Genomic DNA, 20,298 nt, shown 5'->3' on the forward strand with positions numbered 1-20,298 from the left:
TGACGCATTTACCCGAGTTTATTGCAGCTGAAGATTGGCCCTCAGGAAGCCCCGATCTCAACCCCTTGGACTATGGATTGAATAAATATTTTATTTTATAGAATCTGTATGATATATTTTTAAAAAATAACCCTGATTTATTTATAAGCCTTCTTTTATTTTCAAAATAAATGTCATTTCATGTAAGGCAGAATTTATGGCAAGACTACGTAAAGCGTGCAGGGACTCCCCGCAGGCGGTATAACGACTAATAAAACTCATTAGTCGATAGTTCAAGCGATATACCGCACGCTGGTGACTCCCCGCAGGCGGTAAGGTTAGTTAGCGTTTTGTAAATCTCCCGCACCCCGCATACGGGCTCTGTCCACCAATGAAAACAGTTCCCCGAATGCGGACCCTATGACATGCTTTATGGAAATATCCCGCACCCCGCACTCGGGCCCTATCGACCAATAAAACTGAGCCATAAGGTCGGATGTGAAAAAAGTACTACACATACTTTGGAAACAGACGTCTGTGAAAATACTGCCTTACGTCTTACGGAATTCCATATTTCCGTGAGACGTAAGGCAGTATTTTCGACAATCGACAAATACGACCATATGTACTTTCTGTATCTCGGAAACTAAAAATGATAGAAATACCAGAGTCGGCTTATTAGAAAGACGAAGCGCTATTTATTACCGTTATGTTAAAATGTCATTTTGGTCGGAGGTTCACATCCGACATTAAGGAATTAGTGTCGAGATATCTATGTCTGGTACTTACTAGTTTCGGTTGCTAGAAATATTAATACAAAGAAATCATAAATAATTCAAGACAAATAAAACTTATATTCACTCTATTTTCTTTGTATACTAGTACCAGACATAGATATATGTTACGTAAACGTTCATCTAAGTTTCATGTAATTTAAGCATTATGTTCTAATGTGAGAGCGTAACTCCGATTGTATGGGAGTAATCAAAGCCTTGTTATGAGTCAATTATATTTTTTTGCCTGTAACTTTACTTTTTTCATACATTTAGGAAACTTTACATACTTATTCTTCAACTACGTGCCTTTTATACTGTTTGATATTTTACAAATTTCACGCATATCAGTGAAAGGATAAGGATCAAAGTCAAATGGCGTTCTAAAAGTTTTAATCATGTGTCGAAAAATGGCAGTAAATTTACTGTGGCTACAAAATTTTCTTGGACAATCCACCTCTATTGGGCTAGCGTGGGGACTATAGCCCGAGCCCTCTCGCGCATGAGAGGCCTGTGCCCTGCTGTGGGACGTATATAGGCTGAATTATTATATTATTATTATATAATCCACCTCTATTTCAAATTATCTTTGCTTATAGTCAATTTTTTCTTTGTCTGCAGGCGCCAGCATTAGAATAACCGCAATATAGCGAACAAAGGAAACATGCTGCGCATACGAACCAGTTCTGTTGTTCAATACTACAAATATGTATTTGGAGAACTAGCGGGTATGTACTATTCAACTTCACTACTATTAAGAGGGAAATATACCACGTGATCGTCTATAAAAAAAGGAAAAACTTCTAAATATAAATATAAACACTTCTAAATATTTTCCATTCTCCATAATTTTGAAAACCGCAGCCATATAACACTAGACCCTACTCATAGTGTTGTGTTCCTGCCGGTGAGTAAGGTTGCCAGAACTCAACGAGGGGGGGATGCTAGGGTCGACAACGCGCATGTAACTCCTCTGGAGTTGCAGGCGTACATAGGCTACGGAGACTGCTTACCATCAGACGGGCCGTATGCTTGTTTGCCACCGACGTAGTATATATAAAAAAAATGTTTTTGTATGTTATAGATACAATGAAAAACTAGGTTTATAGGTTTAATTTTTTTTGAATTTGCAAAAAAAAATTTTTCAATCAAAGTGATTTGCTAAGATTTAGTTTGAGTACAACATTTTCTTCTAATTGGAATTTCATAGAAAAAATATCGTTATTTCGCTAGAATCACAAAGCTATTCTTCCATCTATATAAATCAGTCAATATACGTCCCGCTGCTTGGCACAGGCCTCCTTTGATGCACGGGAGGGCTTGAGCTATAGTCCCCAGCTAGCCCAACTTTTGACCGAAAAGAATTCCGTACATAAGTTTCGAAAATTCATTGGTACGATCTAGGTTAAACCCGTGTCCTCTGGATTGAAAGTCGGACGTCAGAACCACTCGGCCACTACAGCTCACTGATATTACTTTTCAAAAATACGTCTGAACTTGAACCAGTTGGAGTCTAATTTAAATCACCATAGGTATCTACTGCAATATAATAATTTGAATAAACATTTTCATTTTCGTATTTTGGAGCAAGTTTTGTACTAAATAAAGTACTCACATTTTACTAATTTAAATTTAAAGCGAGGTAAAGGAAAACCCAGACGCAGTCAGGGCTTGGGTGGTAATAATCTCAAGTGTATTTTTTTGGATTTATTTTCATTCGACCAAATTTTAAGATAAACAGTATTTTTAGTAGTAAATCTTGTTTATTTTTCTATTTTCGTTGTGTGTGGTGTATATTTTACTATACGCACTCCAAAATTTCATAAAAAAGACTGGTTAGTTCGAAGTGAAGATTTATAATAAAATAATAAAAAACATTTATTTCAGACCAAATTGATCCATATATGGTTAGTTACAGCGTATCTTAATAACTATGTTAGTAGCACAGTACAAAAACAAAAGCAAAAAATCAAAAAAAAAAATAAAAAAAATAAATAAAATAAAAAAGATACTTGTATAAATATTACAAGTATTGCCAGGGACAAGCAGGGCAGAGAACCTGCTCTACTTGGCCCTGCCAATTATGTTAACTTCTTCTTATGTTTAACGAAACCGAGAAAAAGTATCTACTCATGTGGTAGATATTTTTTTTTAGTTTCGTTCACTGTAGAAAAATCCACTTGAGGTCTCCTTATACCCCCCCAATTTTTGTATTCCAGATCCCCGCACAAACAACTGGTTCCTCATCTCCAGCCCCATCCCAGGGCTGATCATCATCTACCTATACCTACAGTTTGTGACCAAATGGGGTCCCCGCTACATGGCCAACAAGCCGCCCTTCCAGCTTCAAAAGACTCTGGTGGTATACAACTTTCTGCAAGTTTGTGTCAGCTGCTGGATAGTATATGAGGTGATTAGAGGTATTTATTTATCATTTGTGGCTTTCTATCAGGGAAGATTCATAACATAATGCTCTGTGGGCGCATTGAGCCTTTTTTCTGATGGAAAGGTTCTTACGCACATAAAGCATAAGGACCCTTCCGTGCTGGAAAGCCACATTTCTTCTGATTTCAGCCACCAAAGTTACAGAAAATACTAATACTAATGAGATTTGGAGGTGTAAACGCTCTCCAAGCTTCAACCAATAGCGATACCCCAACGCAAGCCAGGGTCGTAAGTTTTTTCTGTAACGTGTTCTGGTATCTATTCCGGTTCTCGGCAGCATGAAACGCTTCGAAGGTTTAATGTTGCTTAAAATGGTACAGATTAGTGGACACAAAGCTCATTCCACTTGTTCTTTTACTATGGTAACAATTGTTTGTTGATTGTTATCTTTTATTCCAGGGTCTGGATGCAGCCTGGCTTCGGCACTATAGTTTGAAATGCCAACCAGTCGACTTTTCTAACAGCCACGAGGGGATGAGAGTGAGTTTAATGAGATTTATAACCATAAACCGGGAAATCGGGTACCCAACAAACGTAAAGAAAAAAATCCCGGCGAATTGGGAATCTCCTTTCAAATCTTTTTTGAAGTCGGTTGAAAATGGAATAGGGTTAGCAACTGTGAAGGGTAATAGATAGCGCCAGCATAGATTCTATCTGTCCTTAGTTTGTTCTAGGAGGCTTGTATACAGGCTATAAAAAACTCTATTCGTAGAATTTATAGGTAAAACCCTACGCTGGCGCAATCTGTAAAATACTTCATTAACCAATATCTTCAAAAAGTGGAGTAATTTGTGAATTATCTTTCAAATAAATAATCCACTCAGTCCAGCTGTCTTTGAGAACTCAGAAAGCATTAAAAAAAAACGATCTTCATTTATTGAAAACCTCTATCTCCCATTTAAAGACAACCAATGATTTTGTTTGTACAGTTTGTTTGTCCTGATTGTAGGCGGCCCGATGTGTATACATATACTTCCTGGCGAAGATCACAGAGCTCCTGGACACGGTGTTCTTCGTGCTTCGCAAAAAAGACCGCCAGATCACCTTCCTACACCTGTACCATCACGCTGCCATGCCCATGATATCCTGGGGAGCGACTAAGTAATGACACTAATTGACCTTCTGAGAAGCTTAGAAATTTATTGATTAATATATTATTTTTATTATGTCTTTTCTATCACGGAACAATCGTGTTCCGTATATTTGGGAGGCGTGTGCGGAGCCGAAAGCAACATGTCGAGTCCCTTTTGATACTTCAATGAAATATAAGGGGTACACCGAGTGGATGCTGCCCTTGCCACCACAAGCAGCAGGCAGCACCAGCAAGGGTGTAAGTCTATAGAGAGTTGATGGAATCTAAATTGAACTAGGCTATTGGGTGAAAGCGATGGACTTAATTCTGGGCTATGAGTTAGAAGACGCCTGCCTAATAAAATGGTATACAATTTTATTTCCGGCAGACTTGCCCTCACAAGTTGGGCCCCCACATAAAGCGATATATAAGATGGCTCAAGAGCAATACCGGTGTGAGCGTTAAGGTTAGAGAGGTGTTAGTGGACTTTAGACATATAGCCAACTTGCCACTTATGTTTCCGCATCTCCCCTCGAGAACGCAGCTCTCACGACTCCACCCTGGACGGCTGACTAAGGCAAGCCAGAGACAGAGAATCCTGAGCCTGCTCATAGAGCGCACTTACAACGAACTTCGACGACGAACTTACAACCACTCTGGTATTGCGGGTGTCCATAGGCAACGATAACTGGTTACCAACAGGGGATCCATCTCATCGTTTGCTTCTTTAAAAAAAAAACTCATTTCAGATACTACCCCGGCGGGCACGGCACGTTCATCGGCCTCGTGAACTCCTTCGTCCACATCTTCATGTACGCTTACTACATGGTGGCCGCCCTTGGTCCTGAGTACCAGAGGAAACTGAACTGGTGGAAGCGGCAGATCACTACACTTCAAATGGTAAGTTGTCTTTCTTATAGCTGTAATGAGGGTTATGTTTTTGAGCGAACCCGCTTGATAAAAGTAAAATTTGATTTCCCGCGTAATATGCCATTTTGCACTGGTTCCTGCAACATACATTTTATGACGGTTTTTTTTATACTTTGTCGGTGGCAAACAAGCAAAGCAAGTGGTAGATCAAAGCAAAGGATGAAAGATCTTAAACTAAAAATTGATGACAAAATCGTAGATTCCAGTTTAGATGTAGCAACAGAATTTGAAAAATTCTTCACCGAGGTACCAGCTTCCACAACTAAGAACTTAAATTCATCACCCTCGTCTGCCGTTACACTGTTAGAAGAGAATGTCCCAGAATGTACTAGAAACCTTAATTTTGAACATGTGAGTGCCTCAGATATATTAAAGACGTTTAAATCAATTAATGTAAAAAAAACTAGTGACCTTTGGGGAGTCTCTGTTCATACTGTCAAATCCTTAATAGAAGTTGTAGCGCCTGACCTGGTAGTTATATTTAATAACAGTGTTGACTGCGGTGAGTTTCCTGATCTAATGAAACATAGTAAAGTCACTCCTTTATTTAAATCAGGTAGCACATCCGACCCCACTAACTTTAGACCGATATCAGTGTTACCAACATTCAGCAAAATTTTTGAAAAAATAGTTTTGAGTCAGTTATTGAAACATTTTAACATTAATAATCTAATGCACAACAAACAATTTGGTTTTACACGGGGTCGCTCAACAACCGACGCTGGTGTTGAGCTAATTAAACAGATCTTCGATGCCTGGGAGGAGTCACAGGATGCTTTAGGTATCTTCTGTGACTTATCTAAGGCCTTCGATTGCGTCTGTCATGAAACATTGATCAGGAAACTGCACTATTATGGAGTAAGAGGCTCGGCACTGAATTTAATAAAGTCTTACTTACACGGTAGAATACAAAGGGTTGATGTGAGTGGACAGCGATCACCGGGGTCATTGGTCTCTATGGGTGTACCGCAGGGATCAATATTGGGGCCGTTCCTGTTCCTTATCTACATTAATGACCTGCCTTACCTTGTAAAGACCCACCATGACATAGTATTGTTTGCAGACGATACCTCACTTATTTTCAAAGTCAAACGTCAGCAACAAGCTTGCAGTGATGTAAACAATGCTATTTCTAAAGTAGTAAATTGGTTTAATGTTAATAATTTATTGTTAAATGAGAAAAAGACTAAGTGCATTAAGTTTGTTACAAGTCACATAAGGAATGAGCAAACAGGTGTCATTGTCAAGGATGAGGAATTGGAACTAGTAGATAGCACAGTTTTTCTTGGTATAACTTTAGATTCTAAACTACAATGGGGTCCCCATATTGCTAATCTCTCGAATAGACTGAGTTCTGCAGCTTTTGCAGTGAGCAAGATCCGTCAGTTAACAGACGTGAAAACAGCTCGATTAGTTTACTTTAGTTACTTTCATAGCATTATGTCATATGGTATTTTACTATGGGGTAGTGCTTCAGAGATAAATACCATTTTTGTTCTGCAGAAGAGGGCTATTCGTGCAATATATAAAATGTACCATAGAGACACACTTAGAGATAAGTTTAAGGACATTAACATAATGACAGTTTACTGTCAATATATTTATGAGAATATTCTGTATGTACATAAAAACATTGCCAGTTTTAAGAAAAACTGTGAAATACATAATATTAATACTAGAAATAAGCATAAGCTCGCAGTGCCCTTCACTAGGCTCCATAAAATTAAGAAATCATTCATGGGTAATTGTGTAAGATTTTACAATAAACTTCCTAATATTATAACTGAATTGTCTGTTAGTAAATTTAAAAATTATGTAAAACGTAAGCTTATCTCTAAAGCCTATTATAGCACACAAGACTACATGAATGATGAAACACCGTGGGATTAAGTGTGATTGTAAAGAATGAATTATTTATTGTTATGTTATTAATGATGAAATTGATAATTCAATGTATATATATACCGTATTTTTTGACATTTAGATTTTATTCTAGAAAGGTTCTAGACTAGTATTTTTATACAATTTTGATGTTTGACGATCTTTTTGTGAAATTCTTATTATTAAGTTTACCATATCTATAATAGTTCAATGTTTTTTTTAGAACAATAATAACTGCATCAATAAATTGCTCTGATATTTAGATTAAGATGATATTTGTAAAATTTGACGATTTGAAAGTGCTTGTTGCTAGGCCTATTTGAATAAAGAATATTTTGACTTGACTTGACTTGACTTGCAAACGGCCCGCCCGATAGTAAGCAGTCTCCGCAGTCTTTGGACGCCTGCAACTCCAGAGGTGTTACATGCGCGTCGACGACACTCCGCACCCTCGTTGAGATGCACATAATAACTACGTCCACGCATACATAAGAAATATGCATTCCCGCTTGAGATGCGTTTTTTTTTCAATAAAACTCGCCAAATTGTGACTTTTGATAGCCAACCAGGCCAGCTAGGAACAAATATCAGTGTTGCAGTGTATCAGGATTTGAACCCGGGACCATCGGCTTCGTAGGCAGGGTAGGCACTACCCACTAGGCCAGACCGGTCGTCAAATTAATCGCGTATTTTGACCGCTAATTATTTCATTTTCCTTTGTAGTTAAGATCTGTTACAGTTATTTAAGACAATCCACTGAACCAAGATATTGAACTTTCGTATTCGTTCCTAAAATCGGAGTTTCATTCCTTAATCATTCTATATAGAACAAAACAATGGAATGGCTTATAAATAGTATTGTGTTGATTTATTTTAGACGAAGTAAATTTTAAATTAACATTAGACCATTGTCTCTGTACTTGGCCTTGCCAAGCCACGTGGATAAAACGGCTTTGTATGTAGATCATAAGGGCTAAGATTTTTTTAAGGGCTAAGAGTTCTTTATCATATGTCACTATACCTGTCACGTTCTAACAATATGTAAACGCGAAAGTGACGAGCATAGTGACGTGATAAAAATGGAACCATGCTGCCAGCGCAGCAGCTGTAGGACGGTCGCATTTTTAGCACTGCGGTCACTATGCCCGTCACTTTCGCACTTACATACTTGTTAGAACGTGACAGGCCTATGCCAAGCCTATGACAAGTCATAAAAATGCAACCGTGCTACAGACGCAGGATTAAAATAGTAGATTGTTAACCAAGGGATGAAAGACACTCATTTCTGTCGAGTTAGTTTGGGACTACAATAGTTCGAGGCTGAAACGGTGCCTTACACAATAGGTTGCATTTATGAAATGTACAAGAGATAAGAAGCGATTTTGAAAATTTCTACCCCTAAGGTGGATAAAATGGGTTTGATCTTTTGTATGGCGTTAAATTTTTATTTTAATCTTGGGACTTGTAACTTCGAGAATAGGTAATATATTAAAATAAAATAATAGTGATTTCAGCGTTTTTGGAAATTCATCACCTAAAAGGGTTAAAAAGGGGTTGAAAGTTTGTAACGAGAACGATTTGAGTAGGGTCTCGAAATTAGTAGGAACAGAAAATATTAAATAGTACCTATGGAAAATAATTTTAGTGTTTATGAAAATTCAGCTCCTTAAAAAGGGGTTGAAAGTATTTCTAGAGAAATAAATCCACGCGGACGAATTCGTGGGCAACAGCTAGTTAAAAATAACCTCTTTTTTCCTCAGGTCCAGTTCTGCTTAACGTTTCTACACTCCTCGCAACTTCTCTTCTACGACTGCGGCTTCCCTCGCTGGACGCTCATCTTCACTCTTCCTAACTCCATCTTCTTTTACTATCTCTTCTACGACTTCTATTATAAAGCCTATAAGACGCCTAAAGCTGACGCTGAGAAAAATGCTCAAAATGGCATCAAATTACAGAGAATAAGAGAAGAATATGAGGAGAAAATAGGAAATGTTGCGAATGGAATTCAGAGGACGGCGGGAAATAAATATGAAAGATAAAATAACTGTAGATGTGATATTATTAAATAACAACTTCCTTATTTAATATATGTTTATTCATAGTGTGAGTTATTGTAATGTAAGTAGATGTAATTAAAGTCACTAATTTGTTTTTATTTTGTATGAATATATAATGGCTTCTCTACACGATGTGCCATCTTACTGGCCCACTAAGATGGGGCAGCTTGTAGACAGGGTAGTAGCGTCGGATGGCTTATGGCGCGGCGGGATGGCAATGGGATGGCCACGGTGTCGGTTTGTCGTCCGCATATCAAAGGTAGTGGGCCAGCGATGGTTCGTACGCAGATACGTGTAGATACACGTGCTCCATTCCATAGAGCGTACTCTCAACCATCGCATGGCCATCTTGCTGATCCAGCGCTGGGCCATGGTGTAGAGGAGCCATAACCACCCCAATCCCCCAATAGCTGTCAGTCGATGCAATTGAAACAAATGCCCAGAAGGTGAGGATGTACAATTAGCTACTCAATACAATACGCGGTCAATTATATCTGCAGGTGACAGAGCGCCAAGAGGAGCGTATGAAACAACACGCTAAAAGTATCTGCCGCCCTCAAATACTTTTTCTAATAGATAAATATCGACAGCTCGTGTTCAAAAGTATCAGCCAGAGTGTAATTGCTCTCTATATATGTCTTGGATGATTTAACCACTGAAGATGACTTGTAATATTCTGTACAAAAGACCTTGCCTATTTTTGCGGTGGAGCGGCACGTCAAATGTAAGATAAACGCCAGTCCATACAATATATATGACCATTGGCTGAGCTTTTCGACAGAGGGGTAAGCTCTTAAAGGCTACTCAAGTTCTCAAATCCTCCAAGACCTATATAGATAGATATCTTTTTTGGTCACCTAAGGTTGATGATGATATTTAACTACCGTAAAACCACCCAACTATAGTCCAAAGCTCCCAACTATGGTCCACAAATAAACTAAATTTTTCTCGTTCAGGTGTGTATTTTACTATATTTTTGTAGTTCTAAGGCAAAGTATGTTTATAAATGGAAGGTAAAACTAGGAGTAAACCACAAGGAACATTGGTATAGATATTTAATTTCCTTTTGAACTTGTGGACCATAGTTGCAGTATTGGACTATAGTTGGGTGGTTTTACGGTAATAGTAGTTAGAGAGTAGCCAACATGCGTACGGCCAGCGTGATGGTCAAGTAGGCCTCGCAATAAGAGCTTTTGAATTGTCGAGTATAAATAAATAAATATTTGGGGACAGTGTTTCACAGATGCACCTAGCCAAAAACTAAGCAAAGCTTGTACTATGAGGACAAGGCGACAATATACACATTTATATGTTTAAATAAATACATACTTAGTTACATAAATAACATCTATAACTCAGGAAGAAAAAATGAAGACTCAAGATGAACACACAAAAAAAAACGAGATTCGAACCCGGGACCTCCTGCTACGTAGGGAGACGATTTTTTTCTCTTTTTTAAATGCATGAAATTTAATTAACATAATTATTGCTATAGCAACTTCCACAGGCGCTTAAAAATACGTCCCAATATCTTTAAAGCGTAAATGCAGGCAGATGTTTTTGCAAATTTGCATACACATAGGTACAGTCAAGGCATTATATATCGAAACGGATAAATAAATAAATAAATAAATAATAAATATTATAGGACATTATTACACAAATTGACTAAGTCCCGCAGTAAGCTCAATAAGGCTCGTGTTGAGGGTACTTAGACAACGATATATATAATATATAAATATTTATAAATACTTAAATACATAGAAAACACCCATGACTCAGGAACAAATATCCATGCTCAACACACGAATAAATGCCCTTACCAGGATTTGAACCCGGGACCATCGGCTTCGTAGGCAGGGTCACTACCCACTAGGCCAGACCGGTCGTCAATATGTAAACCTTAACCAATAAATGATAAAGGAAAGGACTGAGGATAAAGTGCCAAAATATGTACACACTACTTTAACGTAAGTATAGGCGATGAGGTCGTGTATACATATTTTCGGCACTTTGTCCGTGTCGATATTTAATACCTCGACTGAACTACTCTACCACTATTCTATGGGTGCTAATCGGTGATTAGATGAACTGTAACTAGTAGTTAATCAAATATCAATCAGTAGTTTTAATTGTTTGTTGGATTTCCTATGACGATATGTAAATAACCCACTCATGATACATCACCGTCTTACGTTTTTATTTTCCGACAGCGATAACTTCAAACTTAAGATACAAATGTTTGGACAAATAGCATAAATATACTCAATATTTACCTGTTACTTTAAGTAGCTTTAATCTTATTTAAATATAATATTACAAGTATTAGAACAAATTAAATCATTTTCAGAAAATTTGTTTTTATTTCAAGTAAGAACACTACTATATAAATTATAAGCTGAAATATATGTCATATACGAAGAAAAAGTGACCAAGGCCTCTAGTGCCCCACGCTGGAAACGAACCAACGTCCTCTGCTATCGCGGCAGGTGCCTGAGCCACTCAGCCACCGGGGTCACGGCGGCATTGGTCGAATTTTTCCAAGTATATGCATTTTTTACTGAAGGCTTACGGCGCCCCCTAGCCATCCCTAAAGTAGAACTGTATGGTTCGACATTCTAACTGGATCCACTCAGGTGATACCGAGCTAGCGAGAGAGCTCGGGCTTATTGATTGGCAGCGCCATCTCTCTGGCCTCGGGGCCTTGATCACTTTTTCTTCGTATATGACATTTATTTCAGTTTATTTCAATATAATTTCAATTTCTTAACATTGTTGTATGGTGTTTTTTTTTTTTTGTTGAAATCTATCTTGTATAGCGCCACTTGCACTATCCCGCTAACCCGGGGTTATTCGATTAAACCGCTGCCCCATTGACAAATTGAACTGGTAACCATGGTAACTCCAGGTTTAACCGGTTAACCACGAGTTAGTGGGATGATGCAAGTGGCGCTTAGTCATGCAAAAAATCTGATTTTGAATATGGCAGTCAAATCGTTTTATAAAAAGGACACTTTGTGCGTGACGAAAAGTTGGGTTGATTCTTTTTTTAATACTACTTCGTTGGCAAAAAGCATACGCCCCGCCTGATGGTAAGCAGTCGCCGTTGCCTATGGACACTCCAGAGCGTTGCCGACCCTAACACTCCGCACCTCGTAGAACTCTGGCAACCTTACTCACCGGCAGGAACACAACACTATGAGTAGAGTTTTGGCTGAAGGCTGTTAATGCGCAATTCAACAGGTCCTCTAAAGAAGATTGGAACCATCTCATATTGGAATGATGTCAGATTCGTGTTATATCAGTATCATATTATATTGTTGGAATTGGCCTGTAAGTTTTATGAATATAGATCGTGTCATTCACGACGACGCATGCCTTAACTCGTAATGTGATGTCATTAAAGGTTAGATTAGACAAATCTGCGCGTCATCATCGAGGGCACGAACTATAAGGGAAGTGATGAGCGGAGAAAATCACGGGCAACGGCTATTCTTTATTCAAATACACATCGAAACTATTAACTCACCATCGATGGACCCTAGGGACTTGGCAATAAGGTTTAAGATTGACAGTTAAGAATAGTACCTTAAATGCTCGCCAGTGCATACAGGGCAGGGTGACACAGGTCGCTAATTGTTTTGTCCAAGGCTGGGATTGATGGTCAAACGAATCAGATTTAAACGATACTGGATTTCGTCATACCTTAGACGAAGTGGGTTTTTTTATAGAGCTGACGTGTTTAGTGAAGTTTATTCCATATAAAATAAAAGAAATATAAATAAGACAAATATTGATTTGATTGTTTTTGGACGATAAACTAGGACTGGCAAGTAAGTGTCATATTATTATATTTGATTGTATTAAGATATGCTGTGTTTAAAACAATAGTTTTTCTACTCGCCGACTGTGATGGTTGAATTAAGATTTCGTATACCAAACTATAACTGCGTACTTTTCATGTATGAGCTCCCACTCAACTATAAGATTCATTTCGATACGCTGTAGTCAACTGAAATAGAAATTGACCAATTACGTGCCGCCACGCTCCCATAGAAAAGACTAAGCAGGCGCGGGGTGCGTGTTGGGCGGGAGTCGCGCGTTTATGTCTACATTTTTTTGAGATACTTACCAATTTTCATTAATTATTTAGGTTTTATAGTAAAAAAAGTATTATTTTAGATGACTCGTAGAAAAAGTATAGTATTTCAATAGTGATATAATCAAGCTTTTCAATCTCGTACCTTACTTAGGCAACTCAGCAAGCAAGCAAGCAAAACACGGTACTCGACTGAAAAGCTCTCATTATATCACGATTGTATAAAATACTGTTATAACATTTTAATATTTCATTAAGAATCTGTTTCACAATGTCCTTAATAAACTACTTGCCATTTATTTGACGAAGAAAGTAATAGCGTAATAGTTTGCGTTGCACAATATTCAAATAAGCTTAATATAGATAAGAGGCTAGTAATAATAAGCCCGCAAGGCAGCGAGCTGTTTGGGAGTAACGACCCTACGGACCCTAGTGCTCCAGAAATTCGATCAGGGTCTCCGTCTCCGGCGTGTCTTCTTCGATCGGAGTGGAACCCCAAGGGGACCTGCAGGACTCTCAGCTCTGGCTTGCCTTCATTGACCGTCCAGAGGGGAGTCGTTAGAGCTATATGCTCCAGGAGTGGAAAAATTAAAGGGCATAACGCCGCGAGTAACTTCGGAGAAAGCGCAGCACACCGCTCGACACCCCTCACACCTGTATTGCACCTAATAGTCGTCTTTACTATGCCCAGATGCCCAGGCCACCCAACCTAACGGAGAGGATAGCCTGGATCCAAGTTCTTTCGCCAAAAGATATATTGAAGACGGTGGTGAGACTGGTGAGAGTTTCTAAAATTAAATTGTCCAAATTCCAAAAGTGTGATCCGCGAAGTATGTATTTCCGATCGTAACCAATTTTTTAATTTTGAGAGAACTTGTGTGCATGGTTATTTTTTTCAAAATGGTGAAACAACGGAGTTTAATATGATTACCTATATGACTAAAATAATAATATGATCATTTAGATGTCATTACGGCGCCTCTGTACTTCAACGACCTTGACCATCGTGTGCTTGCTATAGTTGCTATCAATGCATGCAATAATTTCGCTTTACAATATGAGTAATAATTACTCAAATTTTCTAAAATATCACTAGTATTCTAATTTGGTAGCCAATTTTTTAAAAACATTTTTATATGTTTTTTTAATGGTATATTAATATTTAAATAAATTTTAAGTACTAAGGTTGAGATGTATTTTTAGATGTTATCTTTGATTGTTTTCGAGCCTTAGTCCCTCCAAATAATTATTATAGGGTTTTACCTTATAAATTGTATAATGTGTCATAATTGATGACCATGAACTCATCCGCGATATAATTAATAAGAAGCTATTCGGAATGTCGCTCAAATTAGCATCAAATTGTTATTTAAGTAGTTCAAACTTTCCATTTGTAATGACATTAAGTGTATTTGTATAATTTGCATTTCGCGTGATCGATAGCCGGAATTTTTAATAGGTAAAACACAGAGTCTAAGGCCGCAATAAGACTATCATAGAAATGATCATATATTATATATAAGATCCTTTTTAAAGCAATCCTACAATTATCATTTTGGTGACAATGGCACTCCAGACTCTGCGTTGCAAAGTTACAGAATTAACTTGTGCCAACTCTAACTAGATTAATTGTCTTTGTATACTCCGTTATTTATTATTTCATCGTTAACGTTCGAGCCGATTCCGAGAACTGATTTACAAATAGATTAGATATTATTCCCAAAACAGATTTAACCTGATTTTAACCGTATAAATTAATGCATTTAGACACCGAAAATTGATTCCCGGACACATCGTATATTTCCGCCATAAATTGACAGATTTGTCCGCCAGACAAATCGGCTAGATAGATATAATGGATATATTATGGCCGGTGGCAAACTTTACAATCCGTCGCCATTCCCGTACTGTAACCCTTCTTGTACATTCGTGAGGTGGTACATTGTGTGAACTATTGACTAGGTCTGTCCAACGCATCAGTAACCTACCGCGTCTTGTTAACTATTCCTTGCACTACAAGTGGTTTCATAGACGTGTCGTCTGTACTAATTTATATGTATATTACATTATTATCTTTTTATGATAAAATAAATCAGTTTCATGCAACTCAGCCTTCCAGTCCTGCTGTTAAAGATAATACCTCAGTTATACAGTAGACATATACAAATCAAGAATATTATTAAATATCAAATGCCACCTAGTGTTTGAATCTATCTAGACACTTGTTACATTCCGAAGTGGGTCAGGAGGTGAAAGTGTATTTGTTATATTGTTTCTATTGTACCTACTCGAAGACCGTTATACCTCAAATGTAATCGGGAACAAGTCAAGTGCAAGCGCCGATATAACTGTTAAAAATTTCAATTTTTTATACTACGTCGGTGACAAACTAGCATACGGCCTGCCTGATGGTAAGCAGTATCCGTAGCCTATGTACGCCTGCAACTCCAGAGGAGTTACATGCGCGTTGCCGACCCTAACCCCCTCCCACCCTCGTTGAGCTCTGGCAACCTTACTCACCGGCAGGCACACAACACTATGAGTAGGGTCTAGTGTTATTTGGCTGCGATTTTCTGTAAGGTGGAGGTACTTCCCCAGTTGGGCTCTGCTCTAGATCTGGAATGACATCCGCTGTGCTGGGCCCTACCACACAGAGCGAGATGACATTCACAATGCGCATACCTCTCTTGTGGACGTAGTTTAAGGACATACCCGGGTCCTCTGTGCCAAGGGTCATTTAAGTCTGTCTAGGCTAGGTCATACATTTAATATTCTCATGGCTTGTCTGTACCCAAAAGTCAAGGTGATACAAAAGCTTATAGATGTGGAGGAGGAGGAGTGGTGTCCCACTGCTGGGCAAAGCCGAAATTATTCATTTAAGACACATTACATAATTGGTATAAAGCGGTGGTGGCCGAGTGGATATGACGTCCGACTTTCAATCCGGAGGTCGTGGGTTCAAATCCTGGCTCGTACCAATGAGTTTTTCGGAACTTATGTACGAAATATCATCTGATATTTACCACTAGCTTTTCGGTGAAGGAAAACATCGTGAGGAAACCTGCATACATCTGCGAATAAGTTCAAAGGTGTATGTGAAGTTCCCAATCCGCATTGGGCTAGCGTGGGGACTATAGCCCGAGCCCTCTCGCGCATGAGAGGAGGCCTGTGCCCAGCAGTGGGACGAATATAGTCTAAATTATTATTACATAATTGGTATACATAGCAGAAAGTAAAAATAAAATCAATTTCAATTATTTTACCGTTACTTACCTGGTTTGTCACTTGAATACATTTTCTATATATTATATACCCATCTCTGATATAGTCGGTAACTCTATAATATGCCCTAGCAATGAGTGCTCATTTTACAAAGGTTTTAAATTTTGGATCCGTGAGCTTAAAAATTTCTTGAGGAATTTTGTTAGTGGAAATATCGCAATATTGGAAACTCTCCGACGGCACATAAGTCAGAAATTCTTAAAATTTTTATGTCCCCAATAATTAAGTCGGTTATATTAAAATTTATAGGCGATGTCTGCCAACAACACACACACTAAGAATACCTACATACTACGTTTCAATCGCGAGTTAAACTAAAGAAATAAATAATTTCACAATAAAAACATTAAAATAATATGTACGGATATTATAGTTGAGCTTTTATCTTTTATCATTTGCAATTGCAAACCTGCCAGAAAGAGATGGTCACGATGACAAACGATAACAGCGCAACCATCATCTTAGACTGGTCGCAATGGCAGTCTAAATTAGCAACTTACTTTTTTAAATCATCGCTAAAAGTATGTACATTAGTACCAAATTTTATACATAACTATTATGTTTTGCAAGAAAGGAAATCTTGTACAGTCGACGTCAAATATGTTTATCTCTTTCACCGTTTTATAAAGGAGTAAGATGCCAATATAAAATTATAACTTTGACGTAGCCTGTAACAACACAATAGCATTATCCATGTGTTTTTTGTTGCAAAACAAATTGCAAACTTTCGTGGGCGTATATAAATGTTAATATATTTTCGACGACCGGTTTGGCCTAGTGGGTAGTGACCCTGCCTACGAAGCTGATGGTCCCGGGTTCAAATCCTGGTAAGGGCATTTATTCGTGTGACGAGCATGGATATTTGTTCCTGAGTCATGGGTGTTTTCTATGTATTTACTTAAGTATTTATAAATATTTATATATTATATATATCGTTGTCTAAGTACCCTCAACACAAGCCTTATTGAGCTTACTGTGGGACTTAGTCAATTTGTGTAATAATGTCGTATAATATTTATTTATTTAATATACTATTTTACATCTAACAACAGACTTAGTAGACCCCATACTCGGTGCCAAATTTAGTCATATTACATTAGTAATAACAATAAAATCTTCTTCAAGCAAAATAACGGATCTTTACTTTTAATTAAAAAAACTGCAAGGCTAACCTACCTAATAACCAATTCATGCTAAACCATCTTGAATCTTATTTCAAAATAAATATGATCTAAAACATGTTTGAATAACTAACGACTACTTTTTACATTCGAAGCACTTCAGACGGTGATTCGAAAAGTGATAAGTAGTGGTAACACTGCCAAGAAAAACGCTTTTAAAAATGTACAGATACCTTTCAAGTATAGAACACTTTAATTTAGCGGTTTAAACTCGATCTATTGACACCGCTATTGACACGAGACATCATTAATTTGGATGTCTATCTTTTCAATTTAATAAAATATCTCTGTTATTAACACGTACACTGCGAACACGTTATTTTACTCGATATTGGGGCCGGCAGTAGCCAAGTTGAGAATTATTTAGGTACAGTCAAAAGATTTAATTAGTGACCTATTTGTTACATTGTCACAGTGGCAAACAACATGAAAGTCGCTAGAGACCTCATACTGTTGTCACTGTAACACGATACGAAATGGATCACAAATTGAATCTTTTGACTGTACATAATTGGTACAGACAGGGGGGCTGATTTTTGAATTTCGAGCGCTCTATTTCGTCCCCTTCGGCCGCGTACGCAACCAGAGCTTCGTAACCAGATGCGATCGAAAACTATTTCTGCCTTGTACGAAACCGGTTGCGATCAAAAACTAATTCCGTCTTACTAGTTATCAGTTACGATCGAACACTTTTCTTTGTTGTACGAAACCTTTCGACCGTTGATAAAGTCAGCTAAGATTATATTTATACACCTTGTTATAGAGTATAAGTACTGTACACGTTATATATCTAGTCAACAATCAGAACACAAAAATTGTACCAGTTGATAATATTCAAATACTTTGTTGGCAAATACAATGTAACCTTGTTCCTTAAAAGACACTGGCTTAAGAGACATGGAGCACTGACATTCAGGATCAGACATTATCATGAGTATCATTACAAAATATTTGAAAAAAAAACCTATAGCTAGATGGCCCAGACATTGGTTTCGTATAAGAACGAGAAGTGTTCGATCGTAACTGGTTACGAGTAAGACGAAATTAGTTTTTGATCGCAACCGGTTTCGTACAAGGCAGAAATAGTTTTCGATCGCATCTGGTTACGAAGCTCTGGTTGCGTACGCGGCCGAAGGGATTTCGTCACTCGAAAATGAAAAACGGCGAAATGCTATTTTTGAAATACGAGGGATTAAAACTGGGAATCTAGTGGTATTGACCAGTCATTTTTAGGGTTCCGTAGCCAAATGGCAAAAAACGGAACCCTTATAGATTCGTCATGTCCGTCTGTCTGTCCGATTATGTCACAGCCACTTTTTTCCGAAACTATAAGAGCTATACTGTTCAAACTTGGAAAGTAGATGTATTCTATGAACCGCATTAAGATTTTTACACAAAAATAGAAAAAAAGCAATAAGTTTTGGGGGTTCCCCATACTTAGAACTTAAACTTAAAAAACCTTTTTCATCAAACCCATAAGTGTGGGGTATCTATGGATAGGTCATCAAAAATGATATTTAGGTTCCTAATATCATTTTTTCTAAACTGAATAGTTTGCGCTAGAGACACTTCCAAAGTGAAAAAATGTGCCCCCCCCCCCCCTGTAACTTCTAAAATAACAGAATGAAAAATCTAAAAAAATATATATGATATACATTACTATGCAAACTTCCACCGAAAATTGGTTTGAACGAGATCTAGTAAGTAGTTTTTTTAATACGTCATGAATGGTACGGAACCCTTCATGGGCGAGTCCGACTCGGACTCGGCCGCTTTTTAATTATATTGTTAGAGGATTTGACAAGCGGAGACGCCTTATCTGTAAGTTTCTGTATAAAACAATTTTAGCCGATTTTTTGCGGGGGAGGGGCACGTCAAATTTATGGCAATTTATACATAATGTACAAAGTCCCTGTTTCACAACAACGGTGACCTTCTCACCAAACATTGCTGAGGCCTTTTTCACCCCGCTGACGTGTAACACCTGACTCTGACATTATCCTATCTATATCCGGGTCGATAAGTAACGATTAGGTACCATCATCAATATTTACTTGTGGGACCAGCCAACTGCAGCGAATTGTCACTGTCAGCTGACGGGATCACCGTAACTAGGGATCCAGGTTCACCGAATAAATGTTGACGCAAGGTACAGTTGTTATTACTTATAATGCATTGCATGTATTAACATTATAAACCTGAATCTTTTACTATAAAAATATAATTTATTTTTCCGACTTACATGACATTTAAATGTACATCTGGCCTCCGGCGATACAGGCCTGGTCCAGTGCGGGGACTCCTGGAAACTCTGTTGTCAATCTAGTTATGCACCAACTCCTAGAAGCAACCAAGGCTCGGAACCGGTTTTTTCTTCATACAAAAAATACCGGTATGATTACGTTCTTTTCCGTTCTTAGGTTTATTATTTCATTTCTAATGGGACTACCTAATAATGCGAAGTTGTAACCTATATAAATACATGATCTAGTCCTACATAAAGAGTATAAAATCTTCTTCTTCAACCTAGCGTTTTCCCGGCCTAGCGCCAGGCTCCGCTCGCCTACTTAATCTTCTCCACTTTGCCCGATCTTCGGCA

General features: G+C 37.9%; 2 protein-coding genes across 2 annotated transcripts in view; both read left to right on the forward strand.

Annotated features, from left to right (window-relative positions):
- Window positions 1–688: 688 nt before the first annotated feature.
- On the forward strand, window positions 689–9,165 carry LOC133519442 (elongation of very long chain fatty acids protein AAEL008004-like). The gene is made up of 6 exons (XM_061853449.1): window positions 689–1,480; window positions 2,972–3,162; window positions 3,597–3,677; window positions 4,147–4,298; window positions 5,019–5,169; window positions 8,841–9,165. Exons 1-6 carry the CDS (start codon window positions 1,417–1,419, stop codon window positions 9,117–9,119), a joined length of 918 nt encoding a protein of 305 aa, XP_061709433.1. The 5' UTR covers window positions 689–1,416; the 3' UTR covers window positions 9,120–9,165.
- A 3,240-nt stretch (window positions 9,166–12,405) lies between these two features.
- The window catches only part of LOC133519609 (elongation of very long chain fatty acids protein 7-like), a 33,932-nt gene continuing 26,039 nt past the window's right edge, over window positions 12,406–20,298 (forward strand). The window contains exon 1 of the mRNA XM_061853642.1: window positions 12,406–12,970. The gene's annotated coding sequence lies outside the window, so the exon portion shown is untranslated. The remainder of the gene's footprint in view (window positions 12,971–20,298) is intronic.

This window comes from Cydia pomonella, chromosome 7 (genome assembly GCF_033807575.1).
Source record: "Cydia pomonella isolate Wapato2018A chromosome 7, ilCydPomo1, whole genome shotgun sequence".
NCBI classification, from domain to species: Eukaryota; Metazoa; Arthropoda; class Insecta; order Lepidoptera; family Tortricidae; genus Cydia; species Cydia pomonella.

Excerpts from the sequence above, each read along its gene's own strand:
- LOC133519442 (XM_061853449.1), top strand. The coding sequence starts at position 1,417 with ATGCTGCGCATACGAACCAGTTCTGTTGTTCAATACTACAAATATGTA. Across the intron at positions 1,481-2,971 it reads TGTATTTGGAGAACTAGCGG|ATCCCCGCACAAACAACTGG; the intron begins GTATGTACTATT and ends TTTGTATTCCAG. Across the intron at positions 3,678-4,146 it reads ACAGCCACGAGGGGATGAGA|GCGGCCCGATGTGTATACAT; the intron begins GTGAGTTTAATG and ends TCCTGATTGTAG.